At 45.3% G+C, this 23,545-nt stretch overlaps 1 protein-coding gene across 6 annotated transcripts in view; it reads right to left on the minus strand.

Moving 5' to 3' along the window:
* Positions 1–1,763: 1,763 nt before the first annotated feature.
* Positions 1,764–23,545, minus strand: part of KLHDC3 (kelch domain containing 3) — an 84,309-nt gene continuing 62,527 nt past the window's right edge. For all 6 annotated transcript variants that reach the window (XM_053313328.1, XM_053313291.1, XM_053313311.1 and 3 more), the window contains 4 exons: positions 22,103–22,211; positions 5,841–5,914; positions 4,879–4,957; positions 1,764–3,646 (listed from right to left, as the gene is read on the minus strand). In XM_053313328.1, the coding sequence (XP_053169303.1) occupies positions 3,580–3,646; positions 4,879–4,957; positions 5,841–5,914; positions 22,103–22,211 (329 nt within the window). In that variant the 3' untranslated portion in view covers positions 1,764–3,579. The remainder of the gene's footprint in view (positions 3,647–4,878; positions 4,958–5,840; positions 5,915–22,102; positions 22,212–23,545) is intronic.

Raw genomic sequence — 23,545 nt, forward strand, 5'->3', positions numbered from 1 at the left:
TTCCCAGATGTTGTTGACTACAACTCCCATAATTCCCAGCCAAAGGCCACTGCAGCTGGGGATGCTGGGAGTTGTAGTCAACAACATCTGGGAATCCCTGTTAGAGGGAAGAATGGAGGGAATTGGGATATTTCTGTTGCTATGACTGTGTGCACGTTATACACAGAAGTCTGAGGGCCAGTTTACACATGCATGGCATGTTAGTCTACTCTTGATAAATGGCAGCTGAACCTGTGCCAATGCAGCAGGCTGCCTTTAACCATTCAAGCCCAAGAGCAGGGTAGGAAACCTTGGCTTGCCAGCTAGTGTTGAACTACAACTCCCATCAGCCCCAGCCACAATAATTGGCCCTGGAGCCTACGTGGGTGCTACAGTCAACTGGAGAGGGCCGATTCTGCTTTAGTTCTTCAAGGTGAGCAGGCACTCAGAGTGGGGTGTGGGGGGTGGGAGGGAGGCTTTGTTGAAGTGGCATCTGAGTTTTGGAACACCTTGCCTTGGGAATTCGAGCCGGCGCTCTCTCTCCTCCTCTTTCTGTAGGTGAAAAAGCTGTTCCAACCAGTTTTTGCTTGAGAGACAACTTTGAGCTCAATTATTTTGTTGCTGGTAGTTTTCTCTGATGTTGTGCGCATTGTTAACTTGTTTAACTGACCTGATATTGTTTTTATTGTGACCGATTTTATTTTGATTGTTCACAACTGCAGAGGTCCCATTCCTGGAACAGAAAGGCAAGATACACATTTATATATAATAAATATACTGAGCTGACCCCATTGAAAGCAGCATTGTTCGAGGTGATGCGAAGGGGGTACAAAAGATTTCCCTCCAGTGCCTGATCTAGAATGACTTAGTCACACATCATGGAATGAACCTATCCGTGAACGAGCTTTATGTGACTTTGCCATGATGGAAAAACTGAGGAACAGTGGATGCTGCAGGGGAGTCCTTTTATTACGCTTTTAGCTTGCTTTCCTAGACTTACAATGTTACCGAGTCTGTATGTTTGTGTCCCTAATAACTTCTGTGTTTGATCTTGAAACAAACCAGGTTTATCCCCTGATGGGGGTATTTCCCCCACCATCTTGTTTCAAGATAGGAGCTATCCTATAAGCACCACCCCCCCTTCACATCTTGGGCATTTGCAGTCCAATACAAAGCACATTCACAGCACATGGGAGGCGCCCTGGGGTATGCTAATGGTGTATTTTCCCCCACCCACCCACCCACCATCTTCTTTCAAGAGGGCAGCCAAAGTAAAAGCCACACCCCTGTAAACACTCATGTGAAACTCAGGTCCTTACAGAATCAATAAGAAGGTGGTCACTTACCGTAGAAGAACCATCTCTCTAGAACTCATGTGCTGACACTGATACAAATCAAATCCACAGTGCACGGGAAAGGGCCATGGGATATCCTGAAGGGGATATTTCACTCCTCCCCATCTACAATCCTAAAACAAGATGGTGGCCAAAGTAGAAGGACCACCCCTTTAGAACTCATGTGTTTATAGTCCAATATAAACCAAATTCAAAGCACATGGGATGTGGTCCTAGGGTATTTGGAGAGGGGCCTTTTCCTCACACGCTGCCATCTTGAAAACAGATGGCAACCGTGTACAAAATAAGCAATTCGGCTTTAAAGCTGTATTGAAAAAGAAGTGGACAAACAAGCCCAGTTTCCAATAATAGTAAATACTATTAGATAGACTTCATTCTAAACCCTTAATGTGACTTTGATGTTAAAAAAAAAGTGGAAAGGAGGCTCCATTAGTTCTACTAAGAACTACTTAGTTTGGTTTAATTTGCCTGGTCCCCTGCTGCACTGCTCCTCATGCATTTGTAATACATACACATTTCCACTTCTCAGCACACCTGTGCACATCTGAACACTCACCCACAGCTTTATCACATTGCCAATTACACCTGGTTTTTCTGGAGTTCCAGGACATGCCAATTGTTCTCGGGCACCACAGATAAGTGCATGAAACTCGGTGTTGGGCTGATTTTGTAAATCATTATGAAATTAACCCAAAAGAGTAAAAGTTACAGTAGGCATTTCCTACCTATTGGTTGCTTTCTGCAGTCCATAGGTTCCTGTTAAAACCTTGGGATGGTAAACTGCCAATCTTAAAAAAAAAATAGCATCTAGCGCTTAATGGATGGAGGTGACAACAAAAGGGCAATGCATTTGAAAGAGAAAGTAACCAGAAAGCAACATTATCAAGCTTCTTATCTCTCTCTGCTCCCCAAATCTTCTCCTTTTAATACTGCATTACATTGCTTGATGGAAACCTGAGGTAGGCGAGATTAAGGCTCTTAGTTATCCTAGCTAGCTGAAAGCCTTGTTTGGCAAGAGTAAATATGAAGCCAGATTTAAAATAAATAATAAATATTCTGCATTGATATGGCAATTTAGAGTCTTCCAAGTATGTCACTTGTTTTAACTTGTAACCTTTACAAACTCCTGCAAGACAGGAAAGTATTACTTGGTGTGTGTGTGTGTGTGTGTGTGTGTGTGTGTGTGTGTGTGTGTGTGTGAGTGACCTAGTGAGTCCATGGCCAAGACAAGACTTGAACTGGGGATTTCCCAACTTGCATCCTCAACCACGACGCTAGACTAGTTCTCCAATTTCAATCCGTCTGTAGCCTCCTCCCCCCACATTGCCCCTCCAGCCACGGAAAGCACTGACACACAAAAGACTACAAGCAGCTTGGCTTGCCCCCCAGCATTTATAAATTCAGAGCTGCCACTTGTACACAGCAAACTGGGCAGCAGCACGTCAGATCCTGCGTCAACCCCTCCTGCAACAGGCATCGACAAGTCTGTTCTACTCTGCCTGATAAGATGTCGGGCAGCCATTTCGTCACCGTCCCCCTCCTTTCCCAGTTAAGACTCAGGCCTCACAGCAGTCTGCACTACTGTCAAGGCAACGAGTGCTGGGGTATTGCGTGGAGTTCCTCTGGACACCCACTGGGGGAGGGCAAACCCAGCCAAGCTCTAACACGTGTAAGGGCAGGCATGCTTCTCTGGGCCCGCAGCTGAGCAGAGAAAATGGCTTACGAGAGGACAAGCAGTTCAGTCCTTGAGTTAACAGGGAGGGCCAGGCACTCAAAACAGCTGGGGATTGTGGAGAAGATGAACCTTGAAGAGTCCTTGGTTTGTCTGTCTTTAATCCTATAGTATATGAAGCATATGCTGGTCTCATACCAGTTAGTCCTGAGATTTTTGTTTGTTTGCTGATTTCTCTTGATACTATTAATTCAAACTGTATGACAGAAGTGGGTGGATGTAAACTGTATCTTCCAGCAGTGAGAGCAAAGAACACAGGGCCGCCCCCCTTCTCCGTGGAGTGTGCCATCCCATTCTGCCTGCATGCTGCCTTTAGGCCAAGGTCCTGGCAAAGTCATCGCTGGGACAGGTGTGGCAAGTCAAGACCTCCTAGAGCGGGCAGCAAGGAGACCCCTTGTGGTGAAGCGACGCCCCTTCCCAGAATAGGCTAAACATTCATGCACAATGAAGGAGATGGTAAATGACATCTTCAAGGCGGGGGGGGCAGCTGGGGTGGTGGTGCAGGAGACCAGACTATCCATGGGAGGAGAAGATTGGCCGGCTGATGTTGCTATTGGTTGTCATTGCGGCAAGCTCCCATCTGCAAAGACAAAGGATTGGGCTTAGATACAGGTATGACAAGGCAGCAGCCAAGGTCTCCCAGTTACTAAACCTGGATTGGGAACTTTGTAAGAGGATGGGAAGAGAGTGTAGTTCAACGGCAGAGCACATGCTTTGAAGGCAGAAGGTCCCAGGTTCAATCCCTGGCATCTCCAGTTATTCAGAAATAGAGATCTTGGATAGTAGGGATGGGAAAGACCTCCTGCTAAGATCCAGGAGAACTGCTTCCAACCAGGATAGATACTACTAAACTGGGGCAGATGGACCAATGGTCTGACTCAGAAAAAGGCATATTATATGCAACACCCTCATGCAAGGGATACTGTACTGAATAGTATTAATATCTTCCAATTAGTGCAATAGAAAAGTCACAGATACGCAAGGGGGCGGGGGGGAACTGCCTTTCCTTTAACTCCTTGCAACTAAGAGGAATGGAGATTAGAAGATGTGGACAAGAGAAAGACAGTAATGGCCTGATTAGAGAGGTTGCTGAGAAATCTAGAATTACTATGTGGGTTCATATGAGTTTAAAGTCAGTGGATTAATCTATGGAATTCTCTGCCATGGGATGTGGCCACCAGCTTGAATGGCTTTAAGAGGGGCTGAGAAAAATTCATGGAGGACAGGTCTAACCATGGCTACTAGTCTTGATGGCTAATGTCCACCTCCAGACTCAGAGGCAAGATGCCTCTGAATACCAGTTGCAGGGGAACAACAGCAGGAGAGAGGGCCTGCCTTCAGGTCTTGTCTGTTAGTTTCCCAAAGGCATCTGGTGGGCCACTATGGGAGCCAGGATACTGGACTAGATAGGTCTGGGGCCGGTTATTATGAACACCACAACAAAACTGTATTTGACCACCGGAGATAAGAGACAGGAAACATTGGGGCCTGGATGTAAACACAACTTGCCAATTTGTAGACACAGTGGTTTGGCATCATCTCATTATCCCATCTGCTCAAGCATTCATGGCTTCTACTGTGCAGATGTACCCAAAGTGCTGGGTTTAAAAAACAAACAAAAAACCAAACCTAATTTGCATTAAAAACAAAACAAAAAAATATTTCCCCATAGTATCTATAGGAGGCTTCCCAGTTACCATCTGTACAAATATATATAGATGTATAACATTAAGGTCTCTTGAACTCCTTCCTTTAGGTGCAGTCTAGTGGTTAGAAACACTTCCTGTCCATGCATATAAACAAATTGCTTACCTGATGTCATGAGGGAGGAATGACTGGTCCAGATTGTACTGGATCACTGCCAGTTTACACAGTGTTTTTAAGCTGGGACCTGACAAAAAGAGAAGCATACAATCAGGGAGTCAAACCAAATCTGAATTAAAAATCAGATGAGAGAGATTTCCCAGTGAGTCGGAACTGAACCTAAACGTAACATTTCATGGTCGCCTTGAATCTGATCTGGAACCGAACCCCTAAACACAAAAAGTGCCAACTTGTTTAATAACCAGGCACTCGGGAGATTATTTTGAGATATGGCAAGGGCTCCTGGTGAACCATCTGAAAGAAGAGAAGGAGAAGGCGGCAAGGCCTAGGCGTCCTCCTGTCCTGGTGCTCAAATAGAAACTTGGCCCATCCACAAGCCATTATCCATCCTCAACATGGAGAGTTCTTAAACTGAGGCTGGAAGCTGCATATGATTACTGGGCACTGACATTTCGCCCTTGCTGCCATTCGGCCATTTATCCTATACAGGGTATTTTCCTGTTATGTGTATTTTGTTTGTTACCCCCCCCTCAATCCCCCCCCGCTGACAGTTAATGTTTTCTTCTTCAATTGAAAGTTGTTGCATTACACACAAAATAGTTCTATGACATTCTGCATAGAATGCATTCAAACCGTTTCAAAGTCTAAACTGGTTATTGAACCACTTTTTAAAGTTTAGCGACTGAACCAGAACTGAAGAGTGAAATGTTGAACTGGAACCAACCAGTTAATGGTTCAACTCCCTGCATAGAATATGATAAAACTGCTATCCTGGAAAGAAGCCCATGAGAAGTTATAAAAGGTAAGCTAAATGAACTGCAGTAATTAAGGGGACAACAGCACTATAAGCTACCTTAACTCAATTTAAAACCAAGCAGCCAGCCAACCTATGAGAGTCAACCTATGAAGGGGATACCGTAAGATGACATGGTAAGAAAAAGTACACATACTGAAGTCCAAGATGTACAGGTCTGAGTGGTCCATCAGGTCAAATTCATCTCCCATGCCTTCCTCTGGGGACGGGCTGCGGGAACCAAAGAGAACCCCATCAATCACAACAAACCATCTCAAATTAGGCCTGCACTGAAGACTTCTATAGCAAGCTTTAGACTACTAAAAGGCTCTTCTGGATCCAAATTTGCGCAACAATCTGCAACTGCAAGTAGCGATGGGCTCCCTCGTACCTCTGCTGTTGTTGCCAGCCATCCCCAATGTTAGTTCGAGTATTTAAAACATTTTGACCTTGCCCCTCCAGCCGCACTGCTCTTGGAGCAACTGATCTTGGGCGTTTTCTAGATAACGTGCTATAACATTTTTAGTAATGTGTTCAATAAGTGCCCCTCCATTTTGCCTGTGTTACGACATTGGTGTCATTGCGTTGTCAGCAGGGTACAGTTCATGAGAACCTAAGAAGCTGTCATATACTGAGTCAGACAATTGGTCTATCTAGCTCAGTACTGTCTTCACAGACTGGCAGTGGCTTCTCCAAGGTTGCAGGCAGGAATCTCTCTCAGCCCTATCTTGGAGATGCCAGGGAGGGAACTTGAAACCTTCTGTTCTTCCCGTAGCGGCGGCTCCATCCCCTGAGGGAAATATCTTGCAGTGCTCACACTTCTAGTCTCCCATTCATATGCAACCAGGACAGACCCTGCTTAGCTAAGGGGACAAAGTCATGCTTGCTACCACAAGACCAGTTCTCCTCTCTCCTCATATTTCCCATGCCCTGTTTCGGATTTGTTTTGTTATTGCCCTATTATGTGGTAACAGCGTTGCAGGAAAGTAGCTGTATTTTTCTGTTGTAGGGAAGCTTGTCACATGATTTATGCCTGCAGCGTATTGCAGTGTAGACAGTTATTTTCATAATAATGTATTATTAATTATTAATAACTAGTATTTTTAAACCCGTTTAAATAACGGGCTCTATGGGGGGGGTGCTAGTTTTCTCCTCCTCCCTTCTCACATGCTGGGCGGGGCTGGCAAGGAAGCAGATTCCTCCCCACCCCTTCCCTTCCTTCCTCCCATCCAGTACAGCCAGAGCAGAGAGGGAGCGGCTCCGAACCCAGCACTATGGCCAGCCTCATGGTGTACAGCACCTCCGTGACCAGCTCTAGGGAGGTGAGCGGCGCAGGAGAGCCGATGTGCGGTCCTGGGCAGGAGGCGCTCCGCCAATTCCCCCCCCCCACTCTTTTTCTCCAGGCTCCGAGGAGGAGGCGCAGCGCACGCTTCGCTTCCCTGCCTTGCCTCTCTGCTTCTCCCTCCTCCCCCGTTCGCTCCTTTTTTGTTCCTGCTGCCTTCTTTTCCTGGCTCCAGCTGCACTTCAGTGTCCCCACCTCTCTGCCGCCCAGCTTCTTCCTCTGCCTCCTTTTTCGGGGGGCCAGACCCACCGCCGCCTCTCCTCTCCCTGCGGCCGGGGTGCTGCCTGCTGACCCGCCGGACCCGCAACCGCCGCCTCTGTCCTTTTCGGCGGGCGGGCCAGGCCCGCCGCCATTTCTCCCTTTGCCTCCCCACGGCCGTTTCTCCCCTGAAACCGGACCCCCGCTGCCCCCTCTGCTCTCCCGGTCCCCTCGTGGCCACCTCTGCTCTCCCGGTCCCCCGCTGCCACCTCTGTCTTCCCCGTAGCCCGTTCCTCGACCGCCACTCTCCAACATGGCCGCTGTGTCTCTGCGGCCGTATCGTTCTCGGACGTTCTGGGCATGCGCTCCGCGCATGCCCAGAACGGCCGAGAAAGACACGGGCACAGGGACATGGGATTACACCTAAGCATTTTATTATAGAGGATAATAATAATTATTATTATTTTGTGTGGGGGGGTGCTGCTTACGGTGGTGGTGGTGGGCAAGAGGCTCCCTTCCACTCCTTTCCCTGCCAAAAGCACATTCTCTGGCACTTTTTTTTGAAGAGGAAGCCCATTGAACCAAATCATTTACTTCCATGCCATCCCAATTGCAATAGCAGTGCGAGGACTGGCTGATTTTACAGCCCTTCTCCGATCCGTCCATGAAATTTTTTTACCAGACTGATTTTGCTCTCCTTCCAGAGGGCTCCTTGGGTGGGTGGGCTGCCCACCCTTCCTTTCGCACCCCTCCTCCCTCTTGCAAAACCGCTGCTTTTCTGGAGCCCCTCTGCCAGCCCGGCCCTGATGAGGAGAGGGAGTGGTGGCGGCGGCGACAGTCTGTGTTAGGGAAAACCTGTGACTGCCAATCCCAGAGGAGCTGCCGCTCTTGCTTGTGCGGGGTGGGGGGTTAGGGAGAGGGAGCGTCCAGACCTCCTCCCGGGCAGCCCACCCCCACATTCAGATTGTTCGCCCTCACTGGAGGAGCTCTCGCTTCCCCTCTGCCTCCTCCCCCCTTCTCCACCATTGGATTTTTAATTTTTTAAAAAACATCTTTGCTTGCGCAAGCCTGCAATGATGAAAGGCACTGTTTTGGAATGGGGCTCCCCCCTGCTGACACAATTGTGCAAGTGCACAGAGATTTAATTATTTTTAAATAATGTTGCATCAACGATTCCCCCCCCCGCCCTGCAATTCCATTGGCCCGAAATTGAGGAGAAGGGCTAATGAATGCATTTCTTCCCAGGGTGGAATATGGACGCTCCCTGCCTCGAAAAACTGCTGCAATGATGGGCAATATGGGCAGGCAAAACCTTGTCACATTGGATATAGTACTGCCTGAGAATCACTGTGCTCACGGTTTCAAACCACTTCCTCATTCCGTTACACTTTGCAACACTTTAAAGCGTTACAAATCTCGTAGTCTGGAAAACATCGAGGTGTCATAGTAAACCTATGTTTGGACACAAATGAAGCGCTAATCTACAGGATATGCTAGTACAATAGTGCTATTCGTATCCTTTTGAAGCAGACCATTTCTACTTTAGATGTTTGAATGCCTATAGGGCAATTTGCCTGTGGGAACTGTGCAGTGTGTACTAATTGTTGGAAACTTCAGAAGTTTAGAAATCCTCTGGACTCCAGGGAATACCAACTAAAATACTTCTTTGCATCTAGTAGTACAAAGGAAGTAATCTATATAATCAAATTCCCATGCTCACTTCTATATGTGAGGATGACTACAAGGAGATTCAGAACAAGAATTACCTAACATAAAAACTGTATTTGTAAGAGACAAATACAGACTTCATTAGTAAAACATTTTTTTAGACTTGAATCTTAAGGTGGAACAGTTGGAATTCTGGTGCTTAGAAAAGGCTAACGTAAGTAATGCAACAATACACAGTTTTCTAGCACATAGGAAACATACCCTCAAAACATTGATACCTTGATTTTAAATGATGAAATTAACTGGTTCCCACATTAGATTTATATTTTTCTGGCCATTGTTTGCTAGTTCTATGGTGTATTTATTTTAGTTTAGGCTCAAGTAGTGATATAAGAATTTAAGGCTGTTCAGGATGAGTATTGGTTTGAAATTATTGTATATACATGACTTTAAAATCTACCTGAGTCTCTAGTTTAGTTGCTGCAATTTACATCATGTGCTCTCTTAGTATTTAAGCTTCTACAGCTGTTTGTCTGCGACCATAGGAGAGACAGGAGGAATGATGCCCATGTTGCTGACTAGAGTACTGTTATTAGTTGAAAGTTGACTCCTTTGTGAGTTTTTTCTTTGTTATATTTACTGAATTCTATATTAGAAATGAATGCACCTTTAATTGGTGATATTTATTATTGTATTTAACTGAATTTTATGTATTCTTGTATAGACTTGTATTGGATATTAGGTGTACTATTGGGAGATTGAATCTCTTCAATTTAAACAAAACAAAAAAGTATATACTGCTTTTCAACAAAAGTTTCCAAAGCGGCTTATATAGAGAAATAAATAAATAAGATGGATCCCTGTCCCCAAAGGGCTCACAGTCTAAAAAGAAATGTAAGATAGACATCAGCAACAGTCACTGGAGGTAGGTACTGTGCTGGGGGTGGATAGGGCCAGTTACTCTCTCCCTGCTAAATAAAGAGAGTCACCACGTTAAAAAGGTGCCTCTTAGCTTGTTTAGCCACTGAGGAAGACCAGCCCATGGTTGAAATTTGTTTGGCTCCTTTAGAGATTGCATGGATTCTTCCCCACCTCGGACTGGAAGAGACAACAGGAGCTCTGTTGGCATATCTAGGCTCCCCTGTATGGGGAAGGAGAGCCGATGCCAATGGATTGCAAAGACTGTGTCCTGGAGGGCAACTGAGGTCCCAAGGTAATGGCAGACAAGGTTCCTGTAAGCGACTACCAAGCTGCCCCAGCCGGGGAGTGCTGATCACGTACTAGGATGGCTCTTAGTATGCAGTGGCTGTGAGTGTTCCACATCAACTGCTTGTACACCTAGAACGTGACCCAGACTCTTCTGCAATGTGCAAGGCTGATACGCCAGTGCAAAAAGGGTTCCTGTTGTCCCCAGCCACACTGGCCTTCAGCCACTGTGGCTAGGGATGATGAGATTTGTAGTCCAACAAAATCTGGGGACCTGACTCTGAGAAGTCCTGCTGTAGCTAGAAAGCTTGAAAGAACCACAGATTTATGTAAACAGGTCCTCAGACTCTCTGGGCAGCTAAGTCTGATTTGCCACTGGGCAATGCTTCCACTACTCTCTGCTATCCAGCATTAGCATTCAGTAGGTGAAGCTGGACTGAATCTACACAACTTCCTTGAGTTGTCTGCTATCACTGTTCTTACCAATGGTATACAAACGCTTTGCTGAATCTTATTCTAGACTAGCCTTGCAACTTCCTCCAACCTTACGTGCACCATTCAAAGACAGACATACCTCACAGAATCTGAGTTGGAAGGGACCCTGGAGGTCTTCTAGTCAACCCCCTGTTCAGTGCAAGAGTCTACAACAGTATCCTTGACAGGTGGTCATAGTCACTTGACTCCATCTGTTTTCTCTTTCCTTCTGCTCCCACATTGGCCAATATTGCTACTCAGAGCCCTATCATCAAGGCAAGAGTCTTTCCTTAAGTCATCTGTTCTGTACCACCCATAATTATAGAGCAAAGTAATCTCATGCTGCATTTCTAAGTGGAAACAAAGTAATGCCCAGAATGACAAGAGCAAGGAGATCCATCAGCCATGGTTTGAGAAAGGAAACCTGAGCATATAGGAAAGAAGATACTCTGGTGCTGGCCCAAATCTGTTTGCACAAGCCTTTGCCCATTTGGCTTGGTTTCCTTCGGCCTCTCTTCTTCCCTAGCAAACAAACAAGACTCCTTGCACGGCCTCCACAACAGGCAGGGCCGGATGTTCTGGCACCATCTGGAGATTTCATTATCACAGAAGGTCACAGAGACCCTTAGCAGGCAGCCAACATGGGAGCAAGGGGGAGGGGAAGAATCAGATTTAAGCCCGGTATCGGATCACACTACAGCATCAGTGAGGTCAGTTCTTCTCTGAAATTGAAAGGATTCCTTCTTGGTGGTTTAAGAAACAATAATACAAGTCTGAAAGGCAGGAGCTGTGTAAGGCAGACTCAAACAAATGCATGTTTAAGTGTCAGGCAACTAAGAGAAATGTGATTTCATCCGAGAGATCAGGAAGCTTTCCCCCTTGCTGCTTTAAACACAGACCAGGGCACAGAAACAGTCAGATGAGATTATATCTGTAGTCCATCAACCTTAGGGCTCTTGGCTTCAGACAGCACATCACTGATTCTAGGTAACTATGTGAATATCTGCCCTAATATGTGAAGACAGTACTAGAAATTGAAGAAAGAGGAATTCTTTAATCTCCTTTCCCCCGAATATTATAGCTCTGAGTACTCTTGCATTCCTTGCTGACTAGGAATCTTAAGATTCCCAGGTTCTTGCCACATCTTGCCGCAGTGAGTTCTTCAAATTAGTAGTATGTCATGCAAAGAGTTCACTCCCATATAGTTTGAGTTTTTCTGAAGTTTATCTCATTCTTGTGCTATGAATGGAAGAGGGGAGAGAATAGCAGTTTCTAATAGGCTGGCCTGGTATTGACTGTTTAGTGCCATTTTAGGATTCACCCTATCCATATTGCTGGTGAAATAACTAATATCCATCTTATCTCTTTAGAAGAGTTTCTACATGTGCTCATCTAGCTTGGCGGCCTCAACCTTTGTCAGCTCAAAAAAAGACCTTAGATATATAATCAAAATGTAAATTATACAGCATCTGAATATTTGACCTCCCAACATGCTATTTTCCATACTTCTTAGTTCTAATGGGTTTGCTTTTGGAACAATAACAGATCAGCAATATCTGTTCCGCTGGTCCAACTCAATGCATGACCATCTCAAGTTATTACTAGGTTAGTCTTGCGAATTGAGTAACTCAACCGTTCCGCTGTATGGCACATACTACTGACCATACCACTTCACTAAGCTGCATTTACTTTTGGAAATTCCATTCAAAAGATTAGCTGTGAAGTTCCTTTTAGCTATTTGTAGCAGGTAACTTGGCTCACTGTGATGGCAGTGAGCTTTCCCAGACAGCAGGCTTTACAATGGGTTTTCTGTGAAGCTTTACTGCAAGTTCGAAGTTGCCCCCCCAAACTGACGCAAAATGTGGATTCTTCTTACCCTGGATATAAATTGGGCTACACTCTTAATGTGTGATGGAAAACCCGAATTGCGTGTGAAGTTGCTCCCTGATAGCTTGCCAGGACTTTGGGGCAAATTTGGCAGATATGTAAATACACATCCATTCTGGAGGAGCTACGAACTAAAAGCCGAGTGTGGAAAAACGTCCGTTCTGTTGGCCACAGGCATGGTCAACTAGCAGCCTGGATTGGGTCTCTGAAACAATTTTCTTTAGCAACCTGGCCAATGTTTAATCAAGACATAGTTAAAACTAAAAAGAGAAAGCTTACCCATAGTTTCACCAGGAAAAGCGGAAAAAAAATTACATGTTGTATATGTGAGGATGTGAGCATCAATTCCAGGATTCCTTAAACGAACAAATGCAGTGGATATACCCAAATCTGCCCCCTAACTTCTAACCTGTTGTTGCTATTTACTCCACCTTATGAAACAACATTAAGAATCTTTTAAAATCATACAACAATAAAATTTGCAATCCAACAGTCAGACTGCTCAATTGGTGCCAACTCTATTATGGCACTTGCCCTCTTGGGAGGGGGTCAGTTTGTGCAATGAAAGATACTTTTGGTCCCTGAACTGCCGTAAGGAGAATGAAGAAGCCAGTTGTCTCTAGCCTGTTTCTAGATAATCATTCCATCCTACACACTGGGTCAAGTATAGTCTCTAGTATGTCAGTAGTTGCCTTTGACTAATGGTGTACTATTCATTTTTATTCTCTAGTTAGTCTTTCTGACAGCTTTTAAAGACAAAACAGCACTCTGGTGTCCAATCCATTACTACCTTGGCTTCTTCAGCAGCCAGCAGGTCTGTTAGCTCCCATTTATATATGGCTTGATACATTCAGTAAATCCAAAAACATTCAAAAAGGGGTTTCACATTTTATGTTCTCCGGGACCCTCAGGAACTCGTCTCAGAAGCATGAGGTCTGCTACCACTCAATCAACAACTATTAACTAAATCAAGGAAGGGAATAAGGTGGGGGAGAAGGGGGGGACATTATGAGTTGTTTGAGCAAGACACTGAGGCTACACAGGATGAATATAAAAGAGGCATGAAACTGGAGGTTTAAATAAGTGGCAAACTGGCAATGGATGGGAAGGAAGGGAGATGAATTTCTTCTTTGCAAAAAAAACACCCCCACACACACTATGCCTAACAGCACTTGAGAAGCAGAACTTGAATTAAATTAGAGTGAGTAATTAAGAAGCAAAAGGTTAGTACGTGATTGACACGCTAGGGTACCACCTGCTCCTTGCTCATTCAGACTTCAAGCACACGGGCAGCCTACCAATCCCAATTTCAACCTATGCTAGTTAAATATTACCACCTCCATGAATTATAGATTCCTTATATAATTCAGAGGGGCAGAGTTGCACTCTAGGACTGAAAGCTAATGTTCAAACAAAGTGGGGGTACATAAACATTTTTGTTTTAATACTAAATCCACTCAAACTACCAATTCACAAACAAGCTAACCATTTTAGGTCCCAGATAAGAAACCTGTGTGTCAATGGAAAATTCTCACTCCTTCACCAGAAAATGGAGAATTCAACTTTATTCAGTCTTACACTGAGCAGAGAAACCTTGAGGTAATCCATTGCTACTCCTTTATTCCTATAGTTCCAGCCTCTGGGAGCTTTCCAGATTACACACCACAACAGGGGGGAAATGCTTATCGACTTGGCAGGATCGTACTGAAAACAATCCCCAGAATCTAAAACTCCTACAAGAGGAAAATACAGCTACGTTTTTGCGATGCACATGCAACGTTACCGTGTTACAATGCAAAGATAAAATCCAAAATTAGGCATCAGAAATCCCTCAGCACAGGAAGTACGGAAGCACACTTAGTAAATCCGTGGTGACACTGATGTAGGGTTTAACCTGGGAAGCACCCAGGAGAGACCACACCTCTTACTGAAGAGTGCCCTTTCTCCAGGCTCAAGAGAGGGCTGTTTCAAACACCACCTCAATGCTGCAGTTTCCCAGTGAGAATAATCTAATCTTATTTCACATCCAAATGGCAGGAAACCCTAATGCATTCCTTATCTGTGAGAAAGGTCGGGGGAGGGCACTGTCTACCATATTACAGACAAGCCTCAAGGGCTAAGAGCCATCAGAGTTCAAGGCTAAACAGTGGGGTGAGTGGCTCCATGAAGGGCTATCTGGGGCACCTCCTCTTATCAGGCAAGCTCTGGGCTGGCCAAGCTGCTGGGACCACTTGCTCTTCCACCCTGTCTGGTCGAAGCAGCAGTTTTTGCTGCCTGTGAGGTTATCTGTCCATTTTGCTGAGCTGACGTTGGATGGAGGCGGGATCAGCCAGAGAAGGCAGCTCTGAGACAGTCGGTCTCTCGTGTGAATCTCCAGACGCTAGGAGCAAAGCCAGCTAAATTAATTTGAACCCAAATCAAATTTATTTGCAAGCTACCAGTGCATATTTGGTGCAAACACCACATACAACATTCTGAGGTTCCTAGAAGTCAGGAAATAGAGGGCTTAAGGCCATTCAATCACATTCACAACTCCTTTGGGAAGGATCAAATAGACAGTAATACAGTTTCTTCAAGCCGCCTCCATCCATCAACAGTGTGCAGTACATGTGCATTACTGGCCTCTTTTGCTGAAACACTAAGTTCTGTTTAATATTACATGTGGTACAACACTGATATCTTGGGAATCTGGTTCCTGCCTTCAATACATCCTATCTGGCTGTTTATGAAGTAAATATAATGCTTACATAAAGCTAAGGTCAATATGAACAAGACTACCTTGACTGTGCGTATGTGTTTTTCAAACGGCTATTGCATGAGTGCAATTCAGCTTAAAGATATGAGCACTGTGAAACAAACTGCGGCAGCATGAGACCATACCTTCTCTCATATGTGTGTGTGTGTGTGTGTGTGTGTATATAAGAGAGAGAGAGAGGAGCTGCAGAAGACCAGCTCTTCTGGGACAGGAGCTGTTTTGCAATCTCTCTCAGAAGAAACTTGACTGCGACTAGGGCTTCTGAAGCCCCGTGACACCTGAATTTGGGTACAAACCTGTTTGGATCAGGGAGTAGTTTTGTGGGATACATTGAAGAAAGATTGATTTATGGAGTCTGCAGTAGACTCATTTGTGGTGTCTGCCAATGTACTGTTGGGCTATTTTTGGATACACTGGACCAATGTTCCCTGTAACAGGGATCCCCAGATGTTGACTGCCACTCCCATAATCCCCAGTTGCAATGGCCTTTGGCTGGGGATTATGGGAGCTCATGAGAAAAGTTCCCTGTCCTCAAAGGGCTCATCATAACAAACAAACACAAAGGAGATACCAGTGATCACCACTGAAAAGATAGTATGCTTGGGCTGAACAGAGACAGTTGCTTCCCCACTGCTCAATACAGGAGAGCAACCACTTTAATTGCCTTTTTGTCCAGTGAACATTTTAGGCTGAAAAGAGGATAGCAGGCCTCCTGCTGCCCCCACAGTTGAGCTGAAGGTGGTATGACTGAGGAATAGTTTCCTACAATGAGTACATGCATCCCAGTATTGTCTTTGATCAGAAAGAACTACAGTAGACCAAATACTTGTCAAACCAATAGAGGTGTGCCTAGGTAATTTTGGAGTCTGGACCTAAAGGCCTTTGGAGCCCCCACCCCCTACAAGTTAAGCAGCTTCCCCCCCACACACACACACACGTTCTTGAGGGAACAAACAGCAAACGAATGCACAAGAAAGTAAGAATATAAAACAGGTATATTTATGCAAATATGCATTAGGAGACGTAACATATCCCCATCCCACATATTTATTTCCATAATCCCTGCTCTGTCTCTAAAGCATCCAGCGCAGGTCACAATCACCCTTGGCAGCCCAGTGCAGTGCGGGCCGACAACACAGCATGGCGACCCACACCATCTGGGACAGATTAAAGAGGATCTGGGGGGCCCCAGAGGGTGTGGAAGCCCTGGACTTTGGCCATGAAGTCCAGGGGTAAGAGCACCTCTGCAAAACAGACAGGACAGCAAAACAGAAGGAAGTGAGTATACCATGAGAAACCATGCTTCTACCAAACTGCCTTTATCTCTCTCTTAAAAATTGACATCTGTCTTCAGCTACAGATTGCAGTCCAAGGTCTATGAAACAGCAAGATAAGCCAGAGTTAGGGAGGCAGGGGCTCCTGTGGGTCTGAGTAACAGGCAGACGCTTGGGCTCTCCCCATTTGCAGCATGCTCCATTTCTGCAGGGGACCCAGGACGGGCTGGCTGTTATTCTTATTCTTCCACTAATGCTCCATCTAATCCCTTGCTCAGAGCACAGAGTTATCTCTGGCCTCCTGCCTCCCCACTTCCTGGTGACCTGTCACCTTCAGGACAATACAAGCTGCAGGAACCTCTTCATTTACAACGACTTCCTGGAAAATGTCTTATCAAGCCAGCCAGCTCCAGAGCAGCATACCTGATAACTGCTCAGAGGAAGTGACCCAAACTCCCCTCCTCACTTTTGGGCCCTTTTATCCTTTTCCTCCATGATAACCAGCAAGAGAGGTGAATAATTGTAGTGTGCAATGAAAGTGGTCTAAAAAAGAGACACAAAACTGACACTTTCATAACACATCATTTAGACAATATAAAAGACAGAAGACTAATAGTTGAAAAGTAGTTTTAAAAAAAAGTTTTCAAAGAGTAGTCCTATTCCATCCCTTTGGTTAGCCCACAGAACCATATTACATAAGGTTAATAAAAGTGAATGCTATAATTCTTCTGGAAACCCCACCTCTTGAAGTGGATTCTGTACTAAACTTGGTAACTTAGACCAGAGGTTCCCAACCTTGGGTGCCCAGATACCTTTGGCCACTCTGGCTATGGATGCTGGGACTTGTAGTCCAACAACATTAGGGGATCCAAGATTGGGAACTCCTGGCCCTAACCTAGACCTTACAATCACAATCTGGGTGACTGAGCAAAGGTTACATGAAGATATAGGGCTTTTTAAAGATACAGTGGCTCTCACATTCCATAGCTGTAGGAAAGCTGAACAAGGGCAGTGCCATTGCTGAGAGGGGACAGGGAATTGATTTTCTCTTCTCCCCGCCCCCCTCCAAATGTCTTTTTTGCTTGCAGAAGTATGTCCCTGAGTATCCTCTGGGCCAAGATGGGGGAGCTGAAGTGCTTGGTTGCAAATGAGGACATGCATATAGTGGATACAAGAGAAACTTGGTGGAATGGATAGAACCAGTAAGATAGAGATTACTGGGGGGAGATACTATAGAAAGGACAAGGAGGGGTATGTTGGGGGTGGTGTAGCTCTGTATGTCAAAGAGGGGATACAATAATATACGCACACTGGTAGATCTGAGCTGTTCTGGTGTTTACTGAATGATAAATCTTGAATGAAATTAGGGCCCCACTGGATCAAACCAAAGGTCTATTTAGTTTCGCTTGCTTCTTAGAGTGATCAACCAGATGCCTCAAGGAAGCCTAAAAGCAGGAGAAGATGGCACGCCCCTCACTAGCCATTGCTATTCAGGGGCTTTCTGGCTTTGAACCCAGAAGTACCATGCAGCCACCATGATTAGAAGCCATGAATAGACTGGCCCTTTATGAAACTGTCTAATCCCTCCGTAAAGCCATCTAAGCTAGTGGGCATCACCACATCACGTGGCAGTGAACTCCATAGATTAATTGTGCACTGGGTGGGGAAAAAGATATTTCCTTTTCTCTGTCCTATGTTTCCTACCAGTTGGTTTCACTGGATGACCCCGGTGCAAGTGCTGCAAGAGAGAGAAACGTTTCTTTATCCAATCCCCACCCCCACCCCCCATGCATTATTTTATAAGCCTCAGTCACGACCCTGCTTCACCGCCTTGTTTCTAAACTAAAAATGTGAAATGCCCCTAAACCAATCCCACGGAAAGCTTAGCCTGTTCTTCAATTATCCTACCAATATTTGGAGTTCTAAAAGGAGCTGTCCTAAAAACGGAAGCATAACACAGATATGAAAATAAGCCATTTCAAATGCAGCCAGCTTTCAATCAGTCTATATGCTTTGCTCCCAGATTTGCATATGTCACATATGGTCACCATCACCAACATCTTTCAGTCCAGGAAAAGCTCCAAAGAGCAAAGGGTTCTGTTACACTCTGGCACTTCCTTGCTTTTGGCAGCTGGCAAGTATCTGGAGCACTTCCAGCTGACCTGCAGCCTGCTGGGGTCACCATCAATGTTTGACAACTCAGCCCCTAACTCTAGGACCTCTCCTAGCCAGTAGACACTTCAGCCAAAGGTAGTTTTCTAAAAGAGCACAGAGGCAATTCTGTCACTTCTCTTGGATCCACGGCTTTGCTGCTGTCATTGCCATGGACAAGCGTCTGCTTCCTGCTTTGGTGCCCTTTCATGAACGAATTTAAAGAGCAACAGAGACATTGGTTTCTTCATCTGCCACACCTCCTCCTGTTAAGCCGCAATACTGTGTTTGTGAGGAAGTGCGATTCTTCCCCCAAGTGGCATATCTGTTGCTATCAGGATCATTCTGTGTGTTGTACGTGTTTACTAGCTGTTGCATGCAACATGAATAGAGACCAGAGAGACAGTGCAAGGAAGTGTGGTTCTACTGCTGCTGCCTTGGATGAATCCTCTTCTCTCCTGTCCCTCAAATCTAAGCCCCTCCCTCAGATCCAAGGTGGGAGCAAAAAGGAGCAGATATTCATTCTCTGCACAACCCATCTCTGTTTCTCTGATCCAGTTCACAAGGTAGGTAGATAATTGTGCAGCTGTTTATGGGTTTGTTTGTTTGTTGTCTTTTTTAAAGAAGACAAAAGGAGTACACATCATTCCCAGATCCGAGGACAGAGGGGTACAGGTTAGTCCAGCAAGTCCCTACATCAGGAAAAGCAGTCAAGAGAATGGAGGTTATGACTTTGCTTTCACTGGACCCAGTGCCTAAAGGTTCAACGGGGAAAGGGGTGCTCCCCAAAATACACTTGAGGGAGCCTGCTTTGCCAGGGCAGAAAAACAGCCCAGGCTGGCAACGGCAATCACCAAAATAAGAAGAAAGGAAGCATAGATCAACACAGGAAATAGATGTTGCCCTATGCAAAGGATACAGATTCCAGTGTTTACGTTATGTATGAAGACCCTGTAGCACATTTAGCCTTCTTTCACAAGGAAACATCATCTTCCCTTCTACAGAGACCCTTATCTCCACGGCACATTGTGCTTTGCAGCAATGCTGCATGACCCTCTGATGTCTCCCCAGAGATCACCTTTCCCTCTACTCCTATTAGAATGGGGCTATGGAGAAGTTTCAAGGCCAAATGAAAAGTGTTTAATCAGGGGACGATTCTGCGAGTGGAGATTGGGAACACTAGCTCCTACTGTTCTGCTACACCTCAAGGCACCTTTCTCAAGGAAAGATTAAAGTGGGGGGGGGATGACTTCCTTGCTCCTTTTAGATATGATTAACTTTGCTTCTTGCCTTTGTGAAGCTCAAGGCTTTCCCACAGCATTTATTACATCTATTTATTACATTTATATCTGGCCTTTCTCTCCATACCCATCATGGAACTCAAGCTGGCTGACGTGGGGTTCTCGAGTAGGCACCCACCCAGGCACTGGCCAAACAGAGACCTTCTCTGCTTCAGCAAGCAAGTCCTGGAACCATTTCTCATTTTATCATTTCTATTGCAACTTCAGTACCCACAGCAGTTTATAATCTTAATCGTGTTCATTCCAGCAGCAGGAGCCTCGTGAAGTCAGGCACTAAATAACTCCATTTTACAGTCAGCAAATGGAATCCGAGAGATGAAGTGATTTTTCCAAGGCTGCTTAGCAGCTCCCTGGTGCTGGGGTATGAACCTACATTTCCCCAAGATGATTATTCATGGCACTGAACTACACTGGTTGCCAATGCTGGATACAACTTAGAAGGTTACCTCCACATCATGGAACCCAAGAATCAGGTATATATTCTAAAACAAGGCTGCACAACTTGGGCTTTTAGCTGTTCGTCTACAACTCCCATCAGCCCTAGCTGTTGGCCACTGTGGCTGGGAATGATGGGAGGTGTAGTCCAACAAGAGCTGGAGGGCTGAAGTTGTGCAGCCCTGTTCTAGAAGAACAGCTTCAAGCAAAAACTGGGAAGCCAATACAACTACAACAAATCTTTATATACCACTCCTCAACCAAAGTTCTCAAAGCGGTTTACATAGAAAAATAAATACACAAGAAAAGATGGTCCCCTGTCCCAAAAGGGCTAACTATCTAAAAAAGAAACAGAAGGTAGAAACCAGCAACAGCTACTGGAGGGGTGCTGTGCTGGGGCTGGATAGGGCCGGTTGCTCTTCCCTTGCTAAATATAAGACAATCACCTCTTTAAAAGGTGCCTCTTCACCCAGTGAACAGGGGTACTAGATTTAAAATAGATTCAATAGATTTTTAAAAATTACACTAGTTATGACCCAGAACTATTGCTTCAAGCAATGTGAGAAATTGTCAAGGACTCTACAAGCAAGGAAAGCTTTCTTTTGAAAAAATCGCACAAACATTCAAAGCTGCCTTCTGCTGAGTCAGACCATCGATCCATCAAGGTCAGTATTGCCTACCCTGACTGGCAGTGGCTCTCCAGGGTTTCCCCCAATCCTACCTGGAGACACTCAAGGATGGAACCCGGCACGGTCTGCATGCCAAGCATGTACTCTACCTCTGAGCTACAGCCCTTCCCCAATCAATGAATCATTTGGGTGATGCAGTGGAAGAAAATAATGAAGGTCCCAAGGAGCTTAGAATCTTTCCGGGGTCAGGGTCAGCCAACCAATGCGAGGGAATGAATGAATACATAAATTTTTAAAAGCTACACTCTGAGCTCAGACAAGGACAGACTGCCTGGGAGAGAGAGAGAGAGAGAGGCCATTTATGCTGGGACACGGCTCAGGAGGCGAGGCTACAACTCTGGTCACTGAACACTGCTAAAACGACAGCTTTCCCAGATGATTTTGGAAGCTGCAGTTAATTCCGCAGAAGCAGCCCAAGGCAAGGCAGATGCGGGTCCTGTTGGTCATCATTGGTGATACTGAGGCACCATCTGGTAGATGCTCTGTGGCACCTGCACAACCATAATCCATAAAGCACTACTTATTGCATGCTGGGGAACTCCTACAGCATTAGGGTAGAGTCTAGAATTAGGTTTCCAAAGGCTGGCTTAGGAGACTGTCTCACAGGAGAGAACCAAGGGCTCATACATAAAACACACCCCACAGAATGAGCAAGGGTGTGTGTGTGGGGGGGAGGGGGGGTCAGGCTTCCTTCTGCTCCTCTTATAAAAAGATGTTAGTGATTGAGGCAAATGATCACACATCTAAGAAGTGAGTTTGCAAATCCATAGAAGAACAACAATGACAACACAAGAGTTAGTGTGGTGTTTTGAGAAGTGTTGGACTACGACCAGGGAGACCCAAGTTCAAATCCCCATTCAGCCATGAAGCTCACTGGGTGACTCTAGGCCAGTCTCTTATCCCTCAGCGCCTAACCTACCTCACAGGGTTGTTGTGAGGATAAATATAGCCATGTACACTGCCTGGGCTCCATGGAGGAAGAGTGGGATATACATGAAAAAAAAAATATAATAAAAACAAAATATGATACTCCACTCACCTGGTGCCTCCAAAGAGGATTATCTTGTCCCCTACGCTGCAACAGCACTGTCTGCGGCGAGGACATGGCCCTTTCCCTTTGGGATCAATCTTCTTCCAGGTAAAAGAAACTGGAGAAAAACACACATACGATCAAAGCCAAATATCTCAGGCAGTCCTAGTATAAACAAAGTCTTGTGGACACACTCAAGTTGTAGGACATTCACAAAACCCTTGCTCCTGCAAAAAACCCACTCCACACACAGAACATAAGACAATCCACACATTCTCTTCTCTCTTATTCAGTCTCTTTTCGCAATCAGAGCAAAGGGGGAAGGTCTCTTGAAAGGATTGCATTCATGGTGCCATGCAAGTCTGCCATTTATTTGGCAGGGGAAGCTGGATCTCATATTATTTTGTGTGGGCAAACTTTAGCACATGGCTGCTCTGCACAAACACTTGAGGATTTCTACTTGCAATAGTGAGGGATGTTCAGGACTGTAAATATCATAGTCTTTCCCCAACAACAATATTTACTTGGACTCCAGAGATGCTATCCCAATGAAGTAAGAATGGCCTTGGCAGACACAGAAACCTGTGGAAAGCTCACTGAAACTCCTGCTAGGGTTATACATAGTATACATAGAGAGCCAGCGTGGTGTAGTGGTTAGAGTGCTGGACTAGGACCGGGGAGACCCGAGTTCAAATCCCCATTCAGCCATGAAACTAGCTGGGTGACTCTGGGCCAGTCACTTCTCTCTCAGCCTAACCTACTCAGGGTTGTTGAGTTTCTCTTTCACAAGTATGTAGTGTAAGTAGTTTCATAAGTATGTAGCTCCTTGGAGGAAGAGCGGGATATAAATGTTAAAATAAAATAAAATATACTGCTCCACCAATAATGCCAATTTGGGAAAGGATGCAATGCTCATATCCATCCCTTCAGAGGCTGAAAAGCTGAATATCTCCAGCACATGAGAAGGTGAATAAAGATTTCACACTTCCAAGTTCTCAAAGGAGACGAGAAGCAAGATAATGCTACATCACATCAAGGCAGAGACTATCTCTCCTCCAGGAAAGAGAATCTGTCAGCAGACCAAAGAGATCACAATTCAAAGCTTCCGACTTATTTAGTTCCGACTTCATTACAAAACGGATCTTTGTTGCATAGGGATCCCTGGAAAAGTAAATTGCTTTGAAGAGCAGATGAGAGGAAGACAACCACTGTGGAACTCAGAAGATATATGGCATCTTTTTGAAGCCATTCTGCAGAAATACGCTAAAAGTGCTCTTCTAACGAATATACGTGGACACACTGCCATCTGTTGGTAATTACATGAAGAGCAGAAGCCAGGTAAGGGGCATACCCACAAAGAAGCCTGCAACCCACCCCTTTTGAGAGTAGAGATGGGCAAGTTCCTTATGCACATAAAATAAAGATGGAAGGAAGACATCTCTACCCTTGGGA

The sequence above is a fragment of the Hemicordylus capensis genome, chromosome 1, assembly GCF_027244095.1.
Source record: "Hemicordylus capensis ecotype Gifberg chromosome 1, rHemCap1.1.pri, whole genome shotgun sequence".
Taxonomy (NCBI): Eukaryota; Metazoa; Chordata; class Lepidosauria; order Squamata; family Cordylidae; genus Hemicordylus; species Hemicordylus capensis.